This window comes from Pezoporus flaviventris, unplaced genomic scaffold, assembly GCF_033815535.1.
Source record: "Pezoporus flaviventris isolate CSIRO_AGI_PZ_B2104156 unplaced genomic scaffold, CSIRO_AGI_Pfla_v1 ptg000025l, whole genome shotgun sequence".
Classification (NCBI taxonomy): Eukaryota; Metazoa; Chordata; class Aves; order Psittaciformes; family Psittacidae; genus Pezoporus; species Pezoporus flaviventris.
The window spans coordinates 18,602,732-18,627,625 of NW_026892573.1; the positions used below are offsets into that span (position 1 = coordinate 18,602,732).

Here is a 24,894-nt window from a genome sequence, read left to right on the forward strand (position 1 = left end):
TTTCAAGGCAGAGCACTGTGCTGGCGTATATGTATCATATAGAGGTTTTTCTTGCACTGCTCCTAGGGCTCTGAGCCAAACTGCTGGCACAAAGCTGGAGTTAGTAACCCACAGCGGTACCACTGTCATTCCAAACTGCTGAGGTAGTGCTCTACCCTATTACTTTTCTTACATGTTTCTGTTTTCTATACAGAAACAGAAGTTGCAGAATCATGCAGCTTTCAATTTCTAAACCAGGCCAAATTCATTGTTTTAAACTGGCACAGCTGTGAAGTTAGCACTGAGTCTTGCTGCATTACACCAACACAGAGCTGGGCTAACCATCATAATGCAGAAGACTGTAAATAAACCATCATAATGCAGAAGACAAGTAAATGATCGTCTAGCTCCAGTTTATGCCCTTTATGTTTATTAAGGATGAGATTGCTTTTAGTAATCTTAAAAGCAAATATCTTTGTAACATCCGGGTCTCAATGACTTGTGCCCAGCTGGGATATCAGGATGGGTGTTTGTTGCACTTGACAGCTTGTATCTGTAGACAGGTGTCTTACTAATATGGAAGAAATTTGAACTCTTCAGTTATATAATGGAGAAGTAAATGATTTTCCAGAAATTATTACTTGTTATCAAAGGAAAGTGGGGAAGTGAAGGCTGTTTCCTGAGCCACCGCTGTTGTAGTCACTGCAGACCTGCTTGTGTCTTTGCCATTTGCTCGCTGGGACATCCAATTAATTAGACTGAACTTGCTTCCTTTTCTATCTACCCATCTTGGATTAGTAGTTTAGAGGGTGTGTATGAAAGACTGAAGCTCCTGGCACTGCAAGCATATGAATAGTCTTATTCAGAAGACTAGTCTCACTGCATGAAAGACCAAGAAGTCATCACACAAAAGATAAAAGTAAAAATACTTGGGTTTTTACATCTGTAATATTATGAAACATTCAAATTCTTCTGAAGCAAAAATCCTTCAATTCAAACACAAGGTCACTAAGTTCCATGCTTTTATTTGAGTATATTATATTTTTATAGAAGCACAACAGAAATTAGCAGTTGTAACAGCCTCCCGCTGTACACCAGAGCACAACCTGAATCAGGTTGTACCTGTCCCTCATGCAGATGTTAGCCTCTCAAGCAGCCCATGTGACACCCACAGAAATGCTCACAGGCAGCCCATGGGTATCCTGTCTGTACACCAATGCAGCATGGTGACCCGCAAACTCTGGGGTGTGCTTGCTTCCTCTCAGATCCCCCTGCTTTAGCAGGTGGCTTGACATTGCATAGCACAGGGTCTATGCCTGACAAGGCTGCATCTATTCTAGAGGAAGAGTGTGGAGCATCCCTCAAAAGGCAGCTGAGATACACCGACTCAGACCAGATATGAAACCAGAATTACTCACATCCTTTTCTGCAGTATCATTTTCTCAAGTGCATCTTCCTCTGCTCCACAAGAAGAAAACAGCTGTGGAAATCCTGTGTTCTCTTCCCAGATTTTTGCTGGCACTCTGACATCTTGTGTAAAGAAGTATAATGGTCCCAGCTTATTTTAAGGTAAACAGTATCTTGTAATCCATCTTTGCTTGATTTGATGAATTATCTTTCTTGTCCCACGTATTTGTTAATAGCTTTGCCTACTGTCTAGGAAAAATACCTGTCCAGTGGCTTAGCTTTCATGGAATCTGGAAAAATGTAAATTGCCTGTTCTGCAAACCAAAATGCATATGAACAGTTCTTTGAATAAAATGATCAGGACTACTAATGACACTCATAGGTCTTGTGAGACGAGATTTACTCCATATTATATTTTACTTCAATAGAATGTAGCAAGTAATAGATAACATTACTTACACAAATGTTTTCCTAACTGATTTCTGAATATATTAAGACACAGGTTAGCAGGTTGAGTATCTTAAACTGATGGAAAATGTTAGCAATTAAACATTTCTTCTAAGGATTTTGAAAATGTGATGAGAAGCAAACTAAATCTGGTTATACTAACATCTTGAAGAAGGCCTGAACCTTCTTTATAGCACTGCTCTGAAGGCTCTAGTCTTGTTGAAGAAATTTCAGCAGCAGTTCTCATGAGGCAAAGTGAAGAAGTCAATCAGAACGTGCTTACATCTCTGTGCAGGTGACAGTGCAGCTGCTGGATTAAAAGCCCTTGTGCTGACTTTGGGTGTATCTTCATTTTGCTTGTAAAACTACCTTAACAAAACAGCCTCCTTTGCTATGTTTTCCAGGATGCGGTGTTTCACTGTTGTCATACAACTGCTAATGAAAAAGACATGTAAGCACAAATGTATTCTGTTCTGCTAGCATTAGCAGTAATAGTGGACTATGCTGCTATTGAAAGAGAAGGAAGTTACAGTAAAAGCTGGATTCTCTTCTTCCATAGAGTTTTATAGTAGGACTGCTGCCATCAGATTTTGTATATGTGGGAGATTAAACATCAAAATGAGCCTTTGCAAATACTGTGAACTTTAAGGAATCTTGGGTGGAATTGTGACAGAGCCTTTTACAGGGAATGGCAGTGCTTTCGACGATCTTAATGGTTAGTGATTGCATTTTAAGTTAGAAATTTTAATTGCTAAGCAGAGCTATAAAGAGGAATCTAACCATTTTCATGGTCTGTTGCATTTGCAAACAAGGTTTTCTGGCCCAAATAGTTGTACAATAACACCTGAAATGGATCTCTATAGAAGTGAATTTCCCAAAAGCCTAAGTTGCCTAGAAGAAATGACTTCCTACAGTAACAAAGGATTTTCTGAACAGTTGTGTAACATGTATTTCTTACATTCTCCTATAGGGAACTGAAAATTGACCTTTCAGAAAGAGGGAGTTTGGAGCAATTACTTTCTCTTCAGTAGTCTCTTTGAAATTTTGCTTTACAGAATTTAACCTTAGAGATTCCTTCCCCTGTTTTTCCTCAAGGCAAGTATAGTTTGATCACTGACATGCTCTCTCTGTGGGCTAAACCTAGTTTTATTTTTAAAAAAATGTTGAGCTCACTGGAGCATGTAACTTGCCATACTGCATTATGTTCATTTAGCCCACTTGTGTATCTATAGCTGTTGTCAATTCCCAATGCTTCTGAGAAGATGTGCAAACACAGACATATTTTCAACAGAATTGGGGTGATGGAGACTTCAATGTAATTGCTAACTTGTTTAAACTTTGTGTTTCCAACTGTTTGTTTTTTTTAAATACCTCTTATATGAATAATCTATACCCACAAATACAGTAAGTCAGGACAAGAGATTACTGCCCTCCCTCTTGGACTCTTGCTGTGTGTTTTGACTTCAATAACATCCTGGAGCAGTGAGTTCCAATCTATTTTGTTCTTTGATGAAAAGACAACACCTGGTTTCAAATATATGAGTTGTCAGCTACACAGTCTGCCTCCTCTTGTACTACAAGACTAAGAAAATGAAAGGTCACAAACCATGTTCTCTATTCTATTTTTATGTTTGCAAGCCTTTTGCTAGATCTTGACCCAGAATTTCTAAGGAATATTTACTGAAAAGTGACCTGGAACAATACTGTACTTCCCATTTACAAACTGTTTACCAAAACAGAATTTAGAAAGGAGGAAAGTAAAGGAAGGAAAATGGGACAGCAACTACACGTTTGCTAAAGGACAGTAGTTTAGAGTTGTCTTGTGGTTTTCTTAGGGCAGATGACAGCTATTTACCTCCTTAGGTAGTACATTATTCACTGCTACTTAGTTTCAACTACAGTGGATTGACCACCTGCCTCAATTTAGGCTGTTGCATGCTGAAGTGTCACCATGTAATGTGGGCTAGTTGCTCCCAGTCCCTGTTGTCCTTTTTTACTGACCATCCTGCTGGTTGTTTATTAATCACTCAGTGATTTTGTGCTTTTTCATAGATCACATATAAATAATCCTAGTTGTTACAGGCCTTTCTGTTCCCCTTCTAGGAGCTGCTGCAATGTCAGGCTGAAAGGGAGGTTTTAGATTAAGATGACTGCTAGCCCCAAGCACATTTACGCTGAGTTAGTTTGCCCAGGCTTTTCATACATTACTGTCATTGCATCACTGTTTCATATTTATACCATGGTGGCTGACTTGTTAACATAATATAATAAATAAGAAATATAAGAAAAATAATAAAACATAAACTTCCACAGAAAGTTTCAAGCCTGCTTATTCATTTCTGTTCAGTTCCTTTCCTATTCACAAGATGCCAACGGGGCACTCATCCCCTCTGGTTTTCCTTTCCTTTAGAGTATTCAGGAAAGGGTTAGGGGTCTTTTGTTTAGTTTAGTTTTGGTTTGGTTGGTTGGTGGCTTTTTTCTCCTAAGCCCCAGGCTTGCATATTTGGATCTCTTCTTATTTACTTAGTTTCTTGCGCAAAAAGTTCTAATTCAGTTAGAGGCCTTTTTTTTTCATGTCCCTTCAGTGTCTCCAAATGTCTCTTAATCCTGCAGTCTTTTAGGCTGCAACAGTCAGAGCTGTACAGAGATTTCAGCTGAGGATATGATCAGGGGACTGGAGCACCTCCCGTATGAAGATAGGCTGAGGAAGTTGGGGCTGTTCATCCTGGAGAAGAAAAGGCTGTGTGGGGACCTCATAGCAGCCTTCCAGTATCTGAAGGGGGCCCTATAGGGATGCTGGAGAGGGACTCTTCATTAGAGACTGTAGTAACAGGACAAGGGGTAACGGGTTAAAACTTAAACAGGGGAAGTTTAGATTGGATATAAGGAGGAAATTCTTTCCTGTTAGGGTGGTGAGGCACTGGAATGGGTTGCCCAGGGAGGTTGTGAATGCTCCATCCCTGGCAGTCTTCAAGGCCAGGTTGGACGAGGCCTTGGGTGATATGATTTAGCATAAGGTGTCCCTGCCCATGGCAGGGGGGTTGGAACTAGATGATCTTAAGGTCCCTTCCAACCCTAACTATTCTATGATTCTATGATATATGATCCATACATACATGTTGTTGATCATAGCCACATACTGTACTGTATATGTTGATAGCTCTGTCTTTTTCTGGAAACAATAATGTTAACATATAATGTGGAAGATTAATTTTTTAACTTCTCTCAACCTTGTGAAGACTTCATTTGCCATCGTGTTCCCTGTACGCCAACACTGATAAAATTCCCTCAGACTTTTGTAGATCGACAATAGAAATGAAGTTTGCGTGGCTCAGCTGAAGCAATGAGGAAAAAATTCTGAGCTGTACTTATATGATAGGAGATGAAGTAAGAAAGCAAGAAAAGGCAGATCTTTAAGCTACCAAACCTCTGTCTTCATGCAAAGCCTCAGTAGTTTTGACTGGCTCCATGTAGAAGAAACTCCATTTAGAAAACGATGAGCTGTCAACAGAGCAACCAGAGTAACTCTCCTCTTGATCTGTTAAGTGGGAGCAAGGAAACTGTTTTGTTTAAAAGAAACAAAAAATGGCCAAACCAGAGTTTTTAGGAGGAGGAATGCTTCATCTCATCTAATTAAACTCAAAAGACGAACATCTAAGCTACAGAGATGCATGCAGCAGACATGTTTGAACTACTCCCAGAATTCATTGACTCCAGGATGTAATAGAATTTTGAACTTTCAGATGGAAAAACCAGTAACCAAACCTGCTGGTTTCAATGTATGCTGCGAGTAGCCTTTAATGCCAAATGGTGAACTTAAAAATGTGTTATCTACAGTCTAGTCTGAACATCAGTTCAGAATATATGAAAAAATTGTGCATTGTTTAACAAGATAACTTACTTGGACCGGTACTTCTGCCTTCATAGTGGACCTCAGTTTTGTAACTATTTTCAGCCCAGCTTTTGTCCTCTAAGTTTGTCTCCAAGTTCACTTGGTATCTTTAAAACGTATCAGCCAACTTTAACCAAAGGCAACAAAGGCAGGGGCCTTGGAAGAAATTATTATCCTACAAATTTCATGTCAATAGCCATCAGGAAAGAAGAAAAAGAAAACTGAGGTGTCCCCAGTAGGAAGTACCATCTGAGCGATCCCGTAATGTCTGTCAACAGGGAATCCACACCAGGCAGAGCTCTCAAGTTTGCCTCAGCCTCTAGCAAAAAAATACAGCTACACCAAGTCAGTTACGGGGATCAGTTACCAAGCACCCACAACCTTAGCCAAACTAGTTTCATGGAAAAACGTACCTCTTTTGTAATTTCAATTTCAGCAGCATCTGAAATTTCAAAATCTGTCCTTATGTGCCATCCTTTCAATCTCTGTTTGCTACTGAACTTCATGAATGCCATGTAATATTAGCAGAATTTAGACCCTTAAAGGGACTAAGTCAAACTCATTTCCCATTTCAATTTAATCTTATTTCATTGCTTTGGTATTCTTGTAATATTCTAGCCTACCTGATTCTTCCAATGCCTTTGAGGTACTCTTAAGGATATATGCAAAAAATTGTGTCTTTTAATATTAATTCTAAAAGCAAATAATAATTCCTAAGTCTTTCAGACCTTCTTCATACACAGTGAAATGAAAAAGGAGCAGCCTTTACTTGAAGATATGGTACTCTGAAATTCTTAGCATCCTAGAATTATCTTTCTCCCTTTCCTGACTTGTTTTTCTTTGCTGAACTTTAATGTAGGATGGTTTGTAAGGTAAGGTTTGATTGCAACATAACTGCTACAAGATGGTGGGATGACTGGAGTGTTGGAATGGAAGGTTACAGGCTCTTTAGAAAAAGACAGGCCTGGCAGGTGGAGATGGGGAGTTGCTATTTACGGTAGGGATAGGCTGGAGAGTATGGAACTGTGTCTGGGGACAGGTGAGCAGTCAACAGAGAGTTTGTGGGTCAGGGTTAAAGGGAGAACAGTGATGGGAGACATTACTGTGGGGATCTGTTAAAGACCACCTGATCAAGAGGACTCCGTGGACGAATCACTCTACAGACAGATAGGAACAGCCTCACGCTCACAGGCCCTTGTTCTCATGGGGGACTTCAACCACCCTGATAGCTGTTGGAGCAACAGTACGGCCCGGCACAAGCAATCCAGGAGGTTCCTTGATTGTGTGGAAGACCACTTCCTTCTGCAAGTAATAGAGGAGCCGACAAGGAGAGGTGCCATGCTTGACCTCATGCTCACCAACAGGGAAGGGCTCGTTGGAAATGTGACGCTCCAGGGCAGCCTTGGATTTAAGATCCTCAGGACAGCGAGAAGAGCGTGCAGCAAGCTCACTGCCCTGGACTTCAGGAGAGCAGACTTTGGCCTCTTCAGGAACCTGCTTAGTAAGGTTCCATGGGATATAGCCCATAGTTGATATTCAAGGATCACCTGCTACAAGCTCAGGAGTGTTGCATCCCAACTAGAAGGAAGTGCAGCAGAAGGGCCAGGAGACCTCCTTGGATGGATAAGGAGCTGCTGAGGAAAATTCAAATGAAAAAAGAGGCTTATAAAAGGTGGAAGCAAGGACAGACGGCCTGGGAAGAGTACAGGGATGTTGTCCAGGAAGCTAGGGACCAGGTTAAGAAAGCTAAGGCCCAGTTAGAATTAAACTTGGCTAGGGATGTGAAAGATAACAGGAAGGTATTCTATAGGTACGTAGCGAATAAAAGACAGACTAGGGACAATGTAGGCCCCCTCTGGAAGCTATCAGGAGAACCGGCTCCACAGGATTTGGAGAAGGCTGAGGTTCTGAATGACTTCTTTGCCTCAGTCTTCACTGGCAAAGGCTCTGACCACACCACCCAAGTCTTGGAAGGCAGATGCAGGGACTGTGAGAATGAAGACCTTGGGCCCACTGTAGGAGAGGATCTGGTTCGAGACCATCTTAAAAACCTAAATGTACACAAGTCCACAGAACCTGATGAAATCCATCCACAGGTCCTGAAGGAGCTGGCAAATGAAGTTGCTAAGCCACTGTCCATCATATTTGAGAAATCATGGCAGTCAGGTGAAGGTCCCGACAACTGGAAAAAGGGAAATATAACCCCCATTTTCAAGAAGGGGAAAATGGATGACCCGGGGAACTACAGACCAGTCAATCTGACCTCTGTGCCTGGTAAATTCTTGGAGCAGATTCTCCTGGAGGGCATGCTAAGGCACATGAAAATGAACAAGGTGCTTGGTGACAGCCAGCATGGCTTCACTAAGGGGAAATCCTGCCTGACCAATTTGGTGGCCTTCTATGATGGGGCTACAGAACTGATGGACAGGGGTAGAGCAGTTGATGTCATCTACCTGGACTTGTGCAAAGCATTCGACACTGTCCCACACAACATCCTTGTCTCTAGACTGCAGAGACATCAATTTGATGGATGGACCACTCGGTGGATAAAGAACTGGCTGGATGGCCGCAAGCAAAGAGTTGTGGTCAATGGCTCAATGTCCAGCTGGAGACCAGTAACGAGTGGTGTCCCTCAGGGATCGGTGTTGGGACCGGTCTTGTTCAACATCTTTGTTGCTGACATGGGCAGTGGGATTGAGTGCGCCCTCAGCAAGTTTGCCGATGACACCAAGCTGTGTGGTTCGGTTGATATGCTGGAGAGAAGGAATGCCATCCAGAGGGACCTTGACACACTTGTGAGGTGGGCTGATGCCAACCTTATGTAGTTTAACCATGCCAAGTGCAAGGTCCTACACCTGGGTTGGAGCAATCCCAGGTACAGCTACAGGTTGGATTGGATATAAGGAATAAGTTCTTTACTGTGAGGGTGGTGAGGCTATAATGGGTTGCCCAGGGAGGTTGTGAATGCTCTATCCCTGGCAGTGTTCAAGGCCAGGTTGGACGAAGCCTTGTTTGGCATAGTTTAGTGTGAGGTGTCCCTGCCCATGGCAGGGGGGTTGGAACTTGATGATCTTAAGGTCCTTTCCAATCCTAACTATTCTATGATTCTAAGATGAGGTGCCCTCTTACGGCTAAATTACCTCCTGGATTCAAAATTGCATCTTTGTGGGTCTGATGATGGTTAAACCTTGATATAAACCTAGTTCTGCAAATGAAATGTCAAAAATGCCTTGATACATTCTTCACTTGCTATGCTTGTGAGGTGAAAAAAAAGATTCTGTGGGTTTATCCACTTCACTGGTAGAGCTGTAGCTGGTTTTAATGACACATGCTTTGCTAGTATCAGTTCAGACTTTTTATTCCTGAATTCATAGAATCATCATATGGTTTAGGTTGGAAGGGACCTTAAAGCTCATCCAGTTTCAACCCCCCTGCCATGGGCAGGGACACCTTCCACTAGACCATGTTGCCCAAGGCTCTGTCCAACCTGTCCTTGAACAGTGCCAGTTATGGGGAAGCCACAGCTTCCTTGGGCAACCTGTTTCAGAGCCTCACTGCCCTCACAGTGAAAAATTTCTTCCTAATGTCTAACCTGGATTTACCTCTGTGAGAAGCCATTACCCTGTGTCTTATCACTACATGCCCTGTTAAAAGGTCTCTCTCCAGCTCCCTTGTAGCACCCCCTTCAGGTACTGAAAGCTGCTCTAAGGTCTCCCTGGAACCTTCTCTTCTCCAGGCTGAACAATCCCAGCTCTTTCAGCCTATCTCCATAGGAGATGAGCTCCAGCCCTCTGATCATCTTCACGGCCTCCTTTGGACTTGCTTAAACAGGTCCATGTCCCTCTTGTGTTGGGGACTGCAGGTGCAGTCTCATGAGAGTGGAGCAGAGGGGAAGAATCACCTCGCTCAACCTGCTGGCCACAATTCCTTCAGAAGCCCAGAGTGCCTGTGGACTTACGACCTTGTACTCAGTACTAGCAAATTAACTCTGAAACAAGCCAGTGATTTCAGTGAAGACATAACATTTAAAATAAGAGTAACTGTACTTAGTCTCTACTTCTTTACGTGTTGTTACTGGGACTTTTTTGTTTGTTTCCAGAAGAGTTTTATGATTAAGAATTACATGAATTTAGCTAAAACCAACTCTGCAAAAATTGTCATCTGTTTTCTTATAACTAAAATTTTCTTCTATTTTCTTAATAGAAGTGGGTTGGGGAGACCATTGTAGAACATCCCCTTAAAATAAGTGATGGGGTGTTTCCTTTGGTTCTGCAGGCATTTTTTGATCTTGTGATGCTACTGGCATGCTTTCAAGAACATCTCATATCTGGAAAACACAAAACTGAACATTCTACTTCAATTTTCACTCTTTTTCTTTCCTAAATAAATATTACAGGAATTTCCCATTTTAAAAAAGAAGCCCTAACCACTCTATTTGGCTAGAGCTGAGGGAAAAGGTTGGACTTCAGTTCTGAGGGGTTGTAGAACAGGGAGACAATATAAAGCCGAGAATGCATTTTGCTGGAAAAGTTGCAACTCTCCTTCCACAGTCTTGTTTATTCCTGCTTGTTAATAAGGAAGCAAGCAAATGCAGTATAATTAGAAGTGGTCAGGACCACAGAATACTTAAGTGACTGATTCCTAGCAAAAAACTCTACTTTTTAATATCATTTTGTTTATTCATAAAGGTGTATGGTTGTATCTCAGAACAGTGTACATGCATCTTAGGGAAAAAAACAAACAACTAAACAAAACCCAAAACAAAAGCACAAAAGCATTTGGCTGGGCTCTAAAAGTTGTATATATTTTGCAAGCTTTCAAACACTTGCATCCAATTCCTTAATAATCACATTCCCTTTTTTTTCCCCAAACAGAAAGAGTCTCATAAAAAATGCTGTCAGGATTGGTGCCTTTAACCTGCCTAGTACTTTACCTCCTATTTTATTTCATTAAAAATACTTAATATTATTTTGCTGAAGCGAGTACCTCTATGATTGGGAATAACTGATTTCCGATGGCAGCAACGTGACCCAGCTACCGCCACATTATAACTAAAATAAATGCTGTCACTAAAAACCCAACACTGTCACTGCAGAACAACTTGTGCTCGTCATAATAATTGTAACTATGAATGAGATAAAAGCATTACGTGGCCAGAAGCAGTAACTACAGTTAGGTGTCCGCTGTTAGATGACAACTTGATGTACCAGTGAAGGCATGTTTGGGTAACAGGAGACAAGAGCAGTGTCCCATCTCGGATACAGGAAATCAGACAGCCCACCCTCACTTTAATTGCAGAGCAGCTTCATTTGTTGACTTGTCTGTTGTGCAATTACCAACAGTTATAAAAACAAATAATAAAATGGTAATGGTGGTTGAAATAATAGCTGGAACATAACGACTGCGTAATACATACTCTGTCTACACAAAATAAGTGCACAAATTATTACCACAGAGATGCAAATACTGATTCACTTATAATGAATTAAGATCCATATTTGACACTGTAAGATAAACACACTCCTCAACAACTGATTTTACTACTTGCTGTCTTGTGCAATAGTATTAAAACAGCCCTGATGCAGGCTGACATGACTGCAGTGTTTTTGCTGTAGCACCAGAGACTAAATACCTAAGAGAGAACCAAATATGTGTCACTGGAAGAAGTCATCATATGCACAAGCTGCTCAGTGGTAACGCCTTTGGGTTTACTTCTCACTCACCCAGCCCCTAGGCAAGTGCAATTTGTCTGCTTCTGGTGGGCAAGAGAAGCGATGCTCTCCTGAAGTCTTTCACCAGTTGGAATTCACTGGGCTGCAGGACAAAACTTTTGCAAACAACCTTAAGGATTTTCAGTGATAAAGGTGTCTGCTGGCCAGCCAAGATTTAATGTCAACATTAGCGGCTAAGCCCCTTCAGGTAGGTTATTAAAACAAAGGTAGAACGGCCTGACACCCAGCCAGTTGCCAACACAGCAGTTAGTTAGTAGGTTATCCTGACCCGTTTTTCAGATGTTTTGATCAGGCTTTCATGTGGTGTTTTCCTTTCTGTTTCCTGCATGTTCCTGAAGAGGAGGGAGAATTCCCCTTCCACATAATATTTTGCACACTAGGTCTGTCCTCCCTCATCAGCAATGCCCGTGCAGGGGAATATCTGGCTGAAGTGTCCTGGACATGGACTCTCTTCCCTGGAGCTGAGGCTTGTGGAGGTGCTGTCAACTGCAGGATCACAGTACTGAGGGGGACATAAGTGAGCTCCACACAGCCACGGTGCTTCAGAAAGGAAAAGGACAAATCCCTCCAGCATCATACTACATTTCACCTTTTGAATTTGATCAAAGCTGAGGCTATGTATATGCATGCAGTAAAGACAACTTGGATTGTTTAATGTTACTGCTGGAACCCTTACATATTTTCATTGAAATTTAATAATGCTTTAAAAAATACTTTTTGGCATTATATACACTTACTTTCAAATGACAGACAAATTTAACAACAGACATAAACACTGTTACTTCAGACATTTATTGTAATTTCACCAAATATTTAAAATATCTGTGGATTTATCTAATGACCATAAAATTCTTTCAATTCCTTTTGTTTCTAGCAAAGATTCTAAAAGGCAATCTAGCATACTTGTTGGGAAAATGAGTACGATTAATGCCTATTAAGGTAACATATCCTATTACTGTTACTCAAATACCAACAAAAGAATAAACAATTTGGTTTTTGACCATACAATTAGTAATAGTAAAGTTACCCTGAAATAATTTTAGACTAGGTAAGATATGCTTCTGTAAACATATTAATAGCTGAGTATGTGTGTGTTGAGTCATATGCATAAATATTCCCAGCCAGAGTGGCTGGCTTCCAGGCATGCAGACTACATCCACGTACAACTGTTCATGCAAGGGGCATGGTATGAAGGGCAGAACTGCACTTCTATCCAATCTGGTGTTATAAATCCAAGCTGAATTATAGGATAAAGACATCTTGCATACCATTTAAGGTGCCAAAAAATTCAGAAATTCCTCAAGGTGATTTTTTTTTTTCCTTAGTTCCCCTTTCCAAAATGCCTTGTCCAGTAAATGCCCTTGGATTGTGTATTTAGCTGTAATAAAAGTAGATTCTAACACACCACTGGGTCTTCACTAATGCTTTATGCCTTTGCAGGTGCATTGTAAAACAAGAGAAGTATTGGCCCCAAAAAGAAATCTTTACTTTCTAAAGTGATTCTAGGGTTGATTCTTCACATAGGGCAATCAAAGTTTTAAATTAAATGTTTTGTTTTGAATGAAAAGCTGTATTTTGGCATTATTGCTGGAAGACAAAACTTCCTATCTTGCCCTTATGGCATTCTTATCTTTATAACCTACCTCTTAAAGAACTTTGTAATTTGATAAGGGTATCTGAAAGCTCTCTTTATTGCCTGTAGTTCTTTCTATAGTTTCTATTTCATGACTAAAAAGAATAGTCTCTAACTACACTTTTGTTTTTACTGCCCTGCAATTTTACACCTGTTAAGGAAGCAAGGTGAGACGAAAGCCACATTATACTGTTGACAAGGAAGATAAGAATATTATTTACCTTGACATTTTTGAGCAATAATATTCTTCAACAGGGTAAGAGATAATGCATATCCTACAGTGATAATGAACAGATTGAAAGGAACTTTCTTCCACATGCTATCAACACTAGTAAAGAAACCATGTCCTACTGCAATAATTCTGTATTTGAGCCAGTTCACAATGGAGCGTTTTGGAAGAAAAGCGAGCCTCTAATTCAGTCAACTGAAGTAAACACATTTTACCTGTGCAGTGCACTGAACCACAGACAACTTCTTTAGCTGACTGAAGGACATAGGGTTTGGTTTTCTGTGGGTTATTGTTTTTTTCTTTTCCCTTGGATCTTACTCTGACCTGCAGGAAAAGGCTGCCTGAACAGGGGAGAGTACATGTAATACTGTCAGTGAGCGGAACCATGAATCTGCAGATGCTGCAGGACCCTTCAGAAATTTAATGTACTGCAAAATACTCTGTTTCAAGACAGGATGCTCTTCACGAAGAAGAAAGAGAAGAAGGAGCCACTGTCACTTCTTTCTTGCAGCAAAATGGCATAAACAAAGCTAGAATTGAAACTTCAGCCCATAAGAGGAAATGGAACACATCTTTAATAAGACTGAGATATTCAGTTTCTGTGGTGATGACTGCAAGAGAAACAACTCTTTGAAATACACAGTAAAAGGTATAAAATCATCACAGATTAAACTCATTAACTGCCCCTGGAAGAAGCAATTAAACTAATTCTTATATAATTAATTTTGTTATAGTTTGCATTATATAGTTATCTAGTTTATTGGAATGTTATTTAAAATTCTGTCCAAATTTAAAAAAAAACAGCTTAGTCAACAGTTCCTCTGGGAGATCATTCCTTCTTGTTTGCCAGGCTGCTCTCCTTCTCCCCATCTCCCATTCATCCTAAAATGTTATTACTATTCTTTCTGAAACAGCTTTAATTGAAAATTCCTCTCACTTCTTCCCCAGCCTTTCTTTATCAGACGGCCAGAGGGCTAGGTGTATTAATAGTAGCTGCATGACTCAAGAGCTGGTAACTCAAGTGGATCCCTTTGCACTGAGCTTTGCTGTTTGGCCACACTGGCTGTTTTGCCACCAAGCTCAGGAAGCACCCTGTAAACAAAAAATAAACTGCAAAAGCACAGAGTGAGCTGGCACTGCTACAACCTCTCCACCCCTCAGGATTCTCCTTACTACTGTTTTCTTCTCCATCCCTGTTAGGACTGTGAATGAAAAAATGAAAAAACGTATATGGAAAAAAAGAGGGTGGGGTGTGTGTGTGTCCCATCCTCCAGTGTAACTCTTTCTCCCACCCGAGTGATGACAAAGGAGAAAGTGTCTCATCAACTGTGATTATTGCTCTCTACAACTACCTGAAAGGAGGATGGAGTGAGGAGGTGGCTGGTGTCTTCTCCCAAGTAACAAGTGACAAGACAAGAGGTAACGGCCTCAAGCTGCACCAAGAGAAGTTCAGATTGATTAGGAAAAATTTCTTCACCAAAAGGGTGATGAGACATTGGAACAGGCTGCCCAAGGCAATGGTGGAATTGCCATCTCCGGAAATGTTTGAAAACCGTGTAGATGAGGCCCTTAGTGACATGGTTCAGTGGTCCTGGCAGTTCTGGGGTAACGGCTGACTTGATGGTTGAACTCGATGATCTTACGGGTCTTTTCCCACCTAGTTGATTCCATGAAATGGAAGAGAACAGCGCTTTCCACTCGAACTGCATTCTGCATTTTTTCTTAAGGCTTCTCTTTGCTCCAGAGCCCTGTCAGCCGGAGCCTGGCAGTTCCCGCCTCACCCCGTCCCACCCACTGCGCCCGACCGGTGACGCTGCCGGTTCCCTGCACCGTATCTGCGGAATCACATGGAAAGCCTATCACACCGTACCGCACCCGCCAGCACACACGCTTGCTTTTTCCTCGCCAGAAAAAAAAGGACATGGTATTTCCTCATGGAGCTTCGAATGGAAGACATTCTCGCTGCCAACAGCCTCCCTTATCCGCGATCAGGCTTTACTGACGCTTTCTCTGTCTGACCGCTGTGCTAACCGAAGGGCTCTTTTTCTTCTCGTCTCCTTACTCACGCGAAGGAAGACTGAGCAGCTATTATAAGTAAACACGTGCGGGCAGAGCCGGGTTCAGGAGGCTCCTGCGGGACGCTCGCTCCCCAAGCACCAGCTCAGCCCTAGCGTGCAGGACGCTGCCAAAGGGCTCTGGCTAGGCCTCTGTACCACCGTGCCCAGCCGGGGCCTTGCAGACCATACTCTTCCTGCTATCCCTCCACCCTCCCCAGCAGCCTCCCCTCATGGCCACAGCATCATCATCATCATCACCACCACCACTACCACTACCACCACTACCACCACCACCACCACTACCACCACTACCACTACCACCACCACTACCACTACCACCGGCGAAGCGAGCACGCCTCCTTCCGCGCCAGCGGAGCACTCACACCACTAGCCCCAAAGCCCCTCCGCCGGCGCCGGCACTACGAGCACGGGCTTCACGCCGCCTGTGGCGCAGGCCCAGTTGCGCCGCGCATGAGCGGGCGCAGGAGCAACATCTGAGCGGGGGAAAATCTGAGTGGCGGCGCCGCCGCCATATTGCGGATCTGTCAGCCGCCGCCACACTTGGCGCTTCGTCCCCGGCGGCGCCGCGACCGGCACGGCACGGCGCGGCCCCGCAGCGCCTCCTGCCCCGCTGCGAGGGGGAGCAGCGCGGCGGGGGGGTGGACACACACCTCTCTGCCCCGCCCCGTGAGGAGCGGAGAGCGCAGAGCCCAGCACCGACCCCGGGGTCTCGTCCCCCGCTCCTTACTCCGCTGCGCAGCGCTCTCGGGGGAGCGGAGCCCCAGGTGAGGCGGGACGCGGGGAGCGGCCGCACTGGCCCCGCAGGGCGCCGCGGAGAGCGAAGCGCGGGCGGCTGTGAGGGGAGAGCGGGGGCGTCGGGCCACGGGGGCCGCTCCTTCCGCGCCGGCAGCGGCCCGAGGCGGGAGCCCGCCCGCAGCCCTCGGGGGCGGGGGACACCGGTGCGCAGTAAGGAGACTTGTTGCGAGGGCGGTGCAGGGCGCCGATCGGGTCCGGGGCTCAGCTTCCGCCGCCGCCTGGGTGGGTGCCCCGGCTCGCCGAGCCCCCGCTGCCGATGAGGGGGCTGCGGGCGCTTTGTTGGGGAAGCCCCGGGAGCGAGCCCCGGCGTGCCCGAGCCGCGCAGCCCCCGCTGCATTATTCATGTCCCCGAGCGTCGCAGCTCTTGAGGTTACCGTAGACATGTGGCAGTCGGGTCGGGCAGCTGACTGTGGCGGTGTGGAAGAATAATAAGGAATTACTTCATAAACAAGTGCTGCGAAGCATCTGTTGCTGTCTATTGTTTTCAACAAATGCACAGTTTTAGAGTCCTTAAATACTGACCGACGTAATGGGCACAGCGGCCCTGAATGAGCCTTTGTGCATTGTTTTTTTCTTTGAATGGATTAATGTTTTCTGCAAGTCGTGGGCATTTGTAATTAACCTCGCTGCTTAAAGCCTAGCACAGATAAGGGGCTTTAGTTTCAACTTTGTGGCATTCACTTCTGCCAGTTTTCTTAATTTGAACGTGAAAAAAAAAAATAACTCTTTGGACTTTATGCCAGCCCCAGCTAATCACATCAGTTGCAAGGTGCTATTAAGCCTTTCCAGTCTATGCAACACCCTAGACAAGTATTTCATGTTCCTTTTTCTGGTACAGGCTTTTAAAAAGGTTTTTTTTTTTTTGTTTTTTTTTTTTTAAACTGAGTTATGGGAGTGGCAGTCCTGAGTTTTAATTAATTCTGTCTTTGTGACTGGTTTGTGTCAAGCCTCGGACATGTCTGTGCATCTTAGTCTGGTTTGCTGTCATCAGAGGTGTTTGTCATCGTGTTTAGGTCACAGAAATGTTTTGAGGATGCATGTGTCTGCAGCACCTCACAAACCGAGGGATCACAGAAATACCCTTGTTGCTGTTAGCTCTTACACAGTGTTGGCACAGTGCTGCTGGGCAGTATGTGTTGTGAGAGAAGACTTGGAGTTGGTGTACAGTAACATTATGGCTGCTGTGATGAGGTAGTTTTCTTGATTGTTAAAGATAAGAGAAAGTAGTAACTTTATTAGGTTATTCAACTTACCAATTTTGATCTATTGATGTAGCATAACAGAGGCTGTGAGGAAAAATACAGTACAAGTGAGTGCAGTGTTCCCAGATAGGCAGCCTCCCAGCAAATGGCAATTGGAAGGCAGTGGCATATTTCCAAGCTTTGTGCCGAAGTGACACAGCTCTTCTATCAGATTGGGAGACCAGAGAGCAAAAGTACAACAAACAGCTTTAGAAAACACATGGAAAATGGCATGGTGTGACATGTCAGGAGCTGTCCAGAGAGTTTTCCTTGAATGCTGACTGAAAGAAATGGTGTAAAAGTGTTAGGAGAGATGACAAAAAGAATTCTGTCCTGACTCTTTCTGCCGTTGCAGAGGAGAGAATTGCAGGGCTTGATAAATTGCCAGAAAAAAAGTTGGTTTGCAGAAAATTAGGTAAAGCCATAGAGTGAGAATATGGATCCACCTACAAGATGCAAAATTAGAGGGGTAAGAAGTGCCAAAGTTATGATATTAGAAGGTAGTTCCTGGTAAAGAAAGTTACTTTAGCCATTGCCAGGATAAGTATGTGGCCTTTCTTCAGCATTCTTGCTCTGCTTTTTTAGAAGGGGTACTTCTCTTGGCAGAGGTAAAGAGGGAAGTTAAGGTATTACTACTTTCTATTGGATGTGTTGAATACATCAAAGCTGTCCTATTACTTTGTCTTGCATTGGGAGTCTGTGGGAGTAGAGGAAAGGGAGGATTTTCAAGTCTATAAATGTAAACAAAGCTTTATACAAACTTCTGAAGAAAGTCTGATTGTTGAATGATACTGATCCATTAAAGCAGCACTCTGTGTATCTTGCATGCTCAGCAAGTTTATCCCAGAGCTGAAGGGGCCTAGGTAAACTTTTTCTTTTCAACATTGAAGGGCTGCATCTGTGGGTTAACTTTACCAGGAGGCTAATTCTTAACTGTGCTTTGAATTTAAAAGCTTCTTTTCCTTTCTGTTTTAGATGTTTATTGAGCACTCTGTGAAATGAAACCTTCAAGTCATGTAGTACAAGGAAAAACAAATACTGCATTGGCCCCAAAAGGGAGTTAATAATCTTTACACTAGAACATTTCGATTTAAGAACACTAGCTAGTGTATATGGACACTTCGGGTTTAGAAGTTACCTTTATCCTACAGAGCCACTTCTAAGAGACTTAACAGCATCATTTAGAAGACATGATTTTGAAATGGGATATACTCAGAATTTTGGTTATGTCATGAGTCTTTGTTAACTGAATTTTTAGAGAAAGATCTATTTCACTTTGAAACAGCAGAGAACCTGCACCAGTCACAAGCCTTAATTTCCATTTTTGCTGGTATATCGGATGTACATGGGAAGAATGGCATTCCTGTCATTGTAGGACGACTCAAAATATTAGAGTTATTTTAAGTAGTGCAGTTGTGGGTACTTTGAAGCTAAAACTTGAAGTTAAGGTTACTAAACTTAATAAATACTAACTATATGTAAATTGTATAGCACAGCTATAGCATACCAGTTTGTTAACTGGTAAAACTGCAAATATGGCATGAATATTCTTTGGCTGGTCTGCATTGCTTTTTGTTTTAACTACTGTGTTGGCAACTGCCAAGTTTTCATTTGTGCTTCTGAAGTTCTCAGAAACTGCAGTTTAGAAGGAACACTTGACTCTTCAAAATAAATTTAACTATAAATATGTTTAGTGTGTAACAATTTACCAGTTGTATTACATTTATTTTTCAAAGAAACAGCAAGCCTATATCAAGTATTTCAGGGAAGGGAGGATTGAGGAAAATGGTGGTTTTTAAGAAGGTAAAGATACAGTATTCAAATAGTATGTAAAACTCTGCATGTGATAATCTAGCACTCATCAAATCTCAGTTATTACATGTTACTTACAGAATTCAGCTCTTTGTTTTTCTTATTTTCGGTTTGTTGTTTTTTTTTTTCCTTTGTGAGCTAGATGGCCTGTTTTGGTCCGTCCGTGTCCCGTCCCCCCCCCCCCCCCCCCCCCCCCCCCCCGCCTTGGTTTACTTGCATCCCAGACAGCCTCTCTGTCAGTCTGAAAAAGATGTATGCAGAAGTAAAGTCTGTGACGAATGAACGTCGTTATTGGACTGCAGCGAGTGTGTCATTAGAGAGCTGTTAGTGTAGAAGAAGATTGCCCTGCAGGCATTCACAGGCTGCTCTGGAGCAGAGAGGCGTTCTTTTAGAAAGCTGAGACCAGTTAGTCAGGTACATTGGCCTGTAAGTTGCCTACTGCTGCCAAAGATCTAAAACTTTCAGGTATCACAAAAAAATGCAATGATATAGAACTTTGAAAAGAAAAAGAATAATAATTTTAAGTAAGCTCCTGTAAATGAGTGAGTTATATTGCTGTGGCTGAAGGTCTGTTGTCCCTGTCATCTCTATGTAGGAAAATAGAGACTGAAGCTCTTGCTAGAGCTTAGGAGGCACACTGCTGAAGAGATGGCTTCTGAGAGAAGATGTCAGATGGGGATCCCACTTTTGAGGGTTGGTTCTGCACCAGCTGGGCATCCTGCTCAAGCCTTCTGCCTCCTGTCCCATCCTCACCTGACCTCAGCCCCATGGCTGTGTATGAATGTCTCCTTTGAAACCAGCTGCTGCATGAACTACTTGACAGAATTTTGGCATGAAGCATTTTATTCACCATCGTCTTGCGAAGAAAGCTTTGTCATCTTTCAACAATTGCTTTATTTGTTGGCTTCTGTGACATAACTGGCAACATGGATAATACTGATATAAAAATCCCAACTGCCTTGTAGTGAAATGAGCTGAATTCTCAGCTCTTCGTTTCAAGAGAATTCTTGATGTTCTGGATGATTTTTTTGTTTGCTTGTGTTGTGGAACCTGCTGATATTTTGGTGATTTGGTCCAGAGTCCAGATAGTGCATGTGCTGTGAAGGTCTCAAGGGCTGGAGTGTTACAGCAGTAGGAACTCTGCAAAGTCACAAGCCTACTAATCCCGATTTGGAAGAGGCACCTTTGGGAATTTAAATACCAAAGTGATGAGTCTTTATGTCTAGTAGGTCACAAACTGGTTTCAGAATGAGGGAAGTGACAGGGCTGTCATTCCCAATCCTAGCTGACTGGGTTGTTTTTCTCTTACTTGCAGTGCCATTTCATGTGAGTGTTAAGATTGAGTAACTAATTGTTTCAAAGATAAAAATTTAATGAAACTGATAAGGTTTCATCCGCTAAATATAAATTTATTGGAAATGTGTAAGTAGCAGACATGAACCCCAACTCCAGTAATGACAGGGAGATGTACAATATTTTGGCAGTGATTTTGATATTTCTGGCAATGATTTTGGGTTTCTTCTGGCCAAATATTTTCCTTATATTTGTTTTGGTTTTAGTGTTAGCTGATGCCAGTAATTGGGAAAGATAGGGTGTTATTTTTCTATTCACGGCTTATTTTATTTCAACTTTTGCACAATTTTAAGATCTGTGAACTTGATTTTTATATTCATATAATACTTTGTTGTAATGCTTCTGTGTGAATATACTCTTTAGAAGTTGCATAACATTTTTAGTATGAAAGCACATAGGCACAGGCTGTTTTCTGCATTATATATAAAATGAATACCATGGCCCATGAATTTAAGTTGTTTGATTTTTATTTTTTCCATTGTAATATGGCACAAGGTCTCTGTGATCTGACATAGAAACAAATTCAACAAAGTTGTCTCTAAATTTATCAGATTTCTTTTTTAAAAAATAATCGTTAGAATTTTGTTTATTTACTAATTTATCATAAAAAAAGCTATTACAGGAAACACTTCAATAAAAAATATCTGGGCTGTTAATTCCCCCCCCCCCTTTTTTTTTCTTGTTGCGCATGTACTGTGATAATTTATCAGGCCTGTGGGGTCTCTGGGGCTGACAGGCTTCAGTTCTATTGAGTTTTGCACAAGGATTCTTACTTCTAGCTTACAGCTTTGTTTTATTGCATGCAAACAATTCTGTAAACTCATTTAAATTGCATGTCTACCAGTTGTGATTTGATTACAGAATGACTGTATAAAACTTTGTAGTCACGGCTTAGATTTTAAAAATTACCTTAGGGTTTTAATATACATTTTCAAATAAGTCATTTAAAATTGGTTGGTAGTAGTTTAACAAACTATTTGGGTAAAACCCAAAGCAGTAAGTTGGGATGGAAGAATTTGCAGTGCCAGAATGTATGAGGGTCTGACAGTCATTTTGAAAAGTGATTGACATGGTTTCTCTTAAAGACCCCAGGGAGTAATCACTTGATAACACAGATCTCGGCTTTGTGCCATATGTTGGCATTTGTCTTCTGGAGACTGGACTTCTTATCAGTCGTCTTACTATGGCCCTTCTTTTCAATGCTAATATAACTGTAGGCACATAAGAATAGTTACACTACTTAATATTCCTTTTAGTGCTGTTTGCTTGGCACGCTTATAAAATGGTGCATGAGAATCTAATTTAGCTTTTGCATCGTTAATTAACTGAGTCTTAACTCTAGGGCTTCAATTTGTGTTCAGTTTTGCAAGCAGTGAGCCTCTGCTGTCAAAAAGGTGAACACAGGGATTACTACAGCTCAGAATCCTGCTTACTGTTAGCAGATATTAGAGTCAAGCTTGGTTTGCGTTTTACTTTCCTTCCATTTTTTTCTGAGGAGTACATTAGGGAAAGGGAGGGGAAGAGGGAGAAACAGTTTCTTCTGTGAACTGGAAATGTGCTGTTGAATTTTATCAAAATCCAGTGTTGTAAGCACCTATAAACCTATTTTCCCCCACCCCGACAAAAGGTTTTGTGATTAAAAAAAAAAAAAAAAAAAGGGAGAGGAATTCCAGACAAGTCTATTCTTTTTTCTTTTTTGTCAAGAATGTATTGAACAATATTTTAGAATAGTAGTCTTACTGCTGCTATCAAATGCTTTAGAATATCTGCTATAATTTAAAAAAAGAATACATCTACAGGATGTAATGTCTTTATACTAGACAAATGTAATATTGTGTATAGTTGTGCTACATTAATTATATCATAATGAATAGAAAGATGATGGTTTAATTTTTTTCAGGCTGATTTTTCATTAAATGAAACTTGCTCCATATCTGCATTATACCGTAAGATATGTATGTAATCTTTAGTCTTAACATTAATTTTTCTTTACCAGCAAATAATACTGATGCTTTTAAATTCTGTTTTCACCCTTTATCTCTTTTTTTCTAGCCCTTTTTCTCAAACATATCTTTACAGATTAGAAAAGGAAATACAAATTAAGTGGTAGAGCACCTTAGGTTGCTGTGCAAATGTTTTTAATATTTACTGTATTATTGCCAAGAAGCAAGGAAAAATAACTTTTTTGTAAATATATATAACTATACTTTGCATTTTTATTTATGGATGAGAATTTATATAAATAATTGCTTTTAAAAATAAATCGCTCTAAATATTTTGGGGGTTCCTTGTATCTTTTTTTCTTTATTTATTGTATTATTTTTTTTTTAAGCACTTCTGAAAATTTTATTCATCTGATGCAGTCATGGAGTGTTATGATGCTGGAATCTCAGAGTATTCTGATTAGTATGTCACTTTCTTTTTTCTTACCATAAGTGTAATTCCAGTTAATACTATTTTTGAAGGCAATGCCATCTTTGGTACACTTTGCAGACCAGCAGCAGGACTGATTCATGGAAGTCATTACTTTAAAATCATGCGAGAAGGGAACAAAATGCTTGAGGTAGAATGAATTGAAAAGGAGGCAGGATGCTGTCTACCAGTATCATGGCAAGCAGTTTTTTTTCAAGACATAAAGCCTTTTTTGGAACAGAACACAACAGCAAATACCTTCATTACCACGTGGACATAACTTACAGACTTTCTGCTTTTTTTCCTATTTTTATTTTTTTGAAGAAAAGCTGTATTATTTTAAGTGGAGCAGGATTTTTTTTTTCTCTTTTTTTTTTTTTTTTACTGTGGTGTACTTGCATTTCTCTTCATTTGGGAAAAATAAGCGTATCATCCCTTCAGTGAGAGAAAAGTATGCTTTTATAGATATGAAAGACAGTTTCTATGGTTTAAAACTGCGTTAGGTTTTTTCTTTGTTTTCATGATGTTTCAAGTTTGACTAGAGTTGACAGATTAAATTGCAGCTTTGGAGTTCCTTGTATGAATTTTATTTCTTAATGGTAAAGGTTTTTGATACTAGAAGATGCCTGATACCAAAAGCTTTTAAAAGAATTTGTAGCACTTGGGGAACTGTTGTCTCTTTATTCTAACATTAGTGGATTCATATTTTACAAAAACTAGAAAGGAGGCTACTGATTAGGCACCTGTAGACTCTGGTACTGGCTTAGTTGCTTTTTATATAAGGCATCTACTGAAAAGTGCATTTTGTATGTGTAGAGCACTTGTTTACCTGTCATGGAATTTGTACTGTTTGCTGTGATGTTTTGATTAATTTAAAAACAACCCTTTCAATTTTGTTTTTGGCAGAAGAGGACAAAGCATTTGTAGAAGACTTAAGTGGACAAGGGACTAAAGCAAACAAGAAAAATGCCAAAACCAGTAAGTAGCTGTTTTTTTCACTCATCTGAAGATCTAACAGAGTTTTCATGTTTTAGAGTGGTGATCTTATAACAGCTGTAGTTGTTTTGACTCTGCCCTTTCTAGATTTCATAAGATCTAATAATGTACAGTTGGAGCTGAGATAGCTTAATACCAGTGTGGAAAAAAGATCAAGAAAGCTTGGTAATGCAAGTTACGTGGAGCCTTACTTAGAGATGGGGCAGTACTTACAAACCACAATGAACTTGGAGCCCATTTAGCTGGCAGGAGGAATGACTTTTCAAGAATTGTTGACTTTGAGATGAGATGACATACAGTGGTTAATGGAGGCATTATTAGAGCCTGACTAAATGTCTGTGAGAATCGGTGGAAGAACTTGCTGCAGGATTTGGCAGGGGAAGCCAGAACATGTGTAGAGTGACTGCGACTACCACATAGGTGGCAGTTTTACCATGGCAGAGGGTGAAACCTAGAATATAAGTGTTAAAGGGAGGAAATAAACTGTTTGTGGTCTCCTGTTCATCTCACTTCATCTTCAATTTTCTATCCAGGGAAAAAAAAAAGAGCCCAAACCTCAAGCTTTTTTGCTGGTAATAGTTCTAGAATTCTTTGAAGAGATAATTATTCAGCAGCTTGATTATTTTGCTGTTGATGTAATATTGGTTGCTCAGGATTTCATCTGCCATGTGTTAAGTGACTTTTGGTTGTCTCTTCCCCTTGTATCCAGTGAGCAAAGCATTTGGAAAAGGAACTGAATTGTCAGGACAGGTTATTTCTATTCAACTTGATTGGTTTATGTAATTGCCTTCGGGCTTTCTTGGTTTTCTGATGTTTCATTGAGGTAGTAGGTTATGAGCAGGGCAGCAGATCTGTTGCACAAAGACATGTTTATTCTTAGTATTATGT

The 24,894-nt window shown here is 41.3% G+C and overlaps 1 protein-coding gene and 1 long non-coding RNA gene across 2 annotated transcripts in view; one reads left to right on the plus strand and one right to left on the minus strand.

The window, feature by feature from the left end:
• Window positions 1-987: 987 nt before the first annotated feature.
• Window positions 988-4,491, minus strand: LOC133271545 (uncharacterized). Its single transcript, XR_009744181.1, has 2 exons — window positions 3,689-4,491; window positions 988-1,631 (listed from the first exon to the last, which is right to left on the minus strand). It is a non-coding gene; the product is annotated as an uncharacterized LOC133271545 (long non-coding RNA).
• An 11,445-nt stretch (window positions 4,492-15,936) lies between these two features.
• The window catches only part of RDX (radixin), a 47,699-nt gene continuing 38,741 nt past the window's right edge, over window positions 15,937-24,894 (plus strand). The window contains exons 1-2 of the mRNA XM_061457746.1: window positions 15,937-16,161; window positions 23,917-23,988. Coding sequence (XP_061313730.1) covers window positions 23,977-23,988 — 12 coding nt within the window. The 5' untranslated portion in view covers window positions 15,937-16,161; window positions 23,917-23,976. The remainder of the gene's footprint in view (window positions 16,162-23,916; window positions 23,989-24,894) is intronic.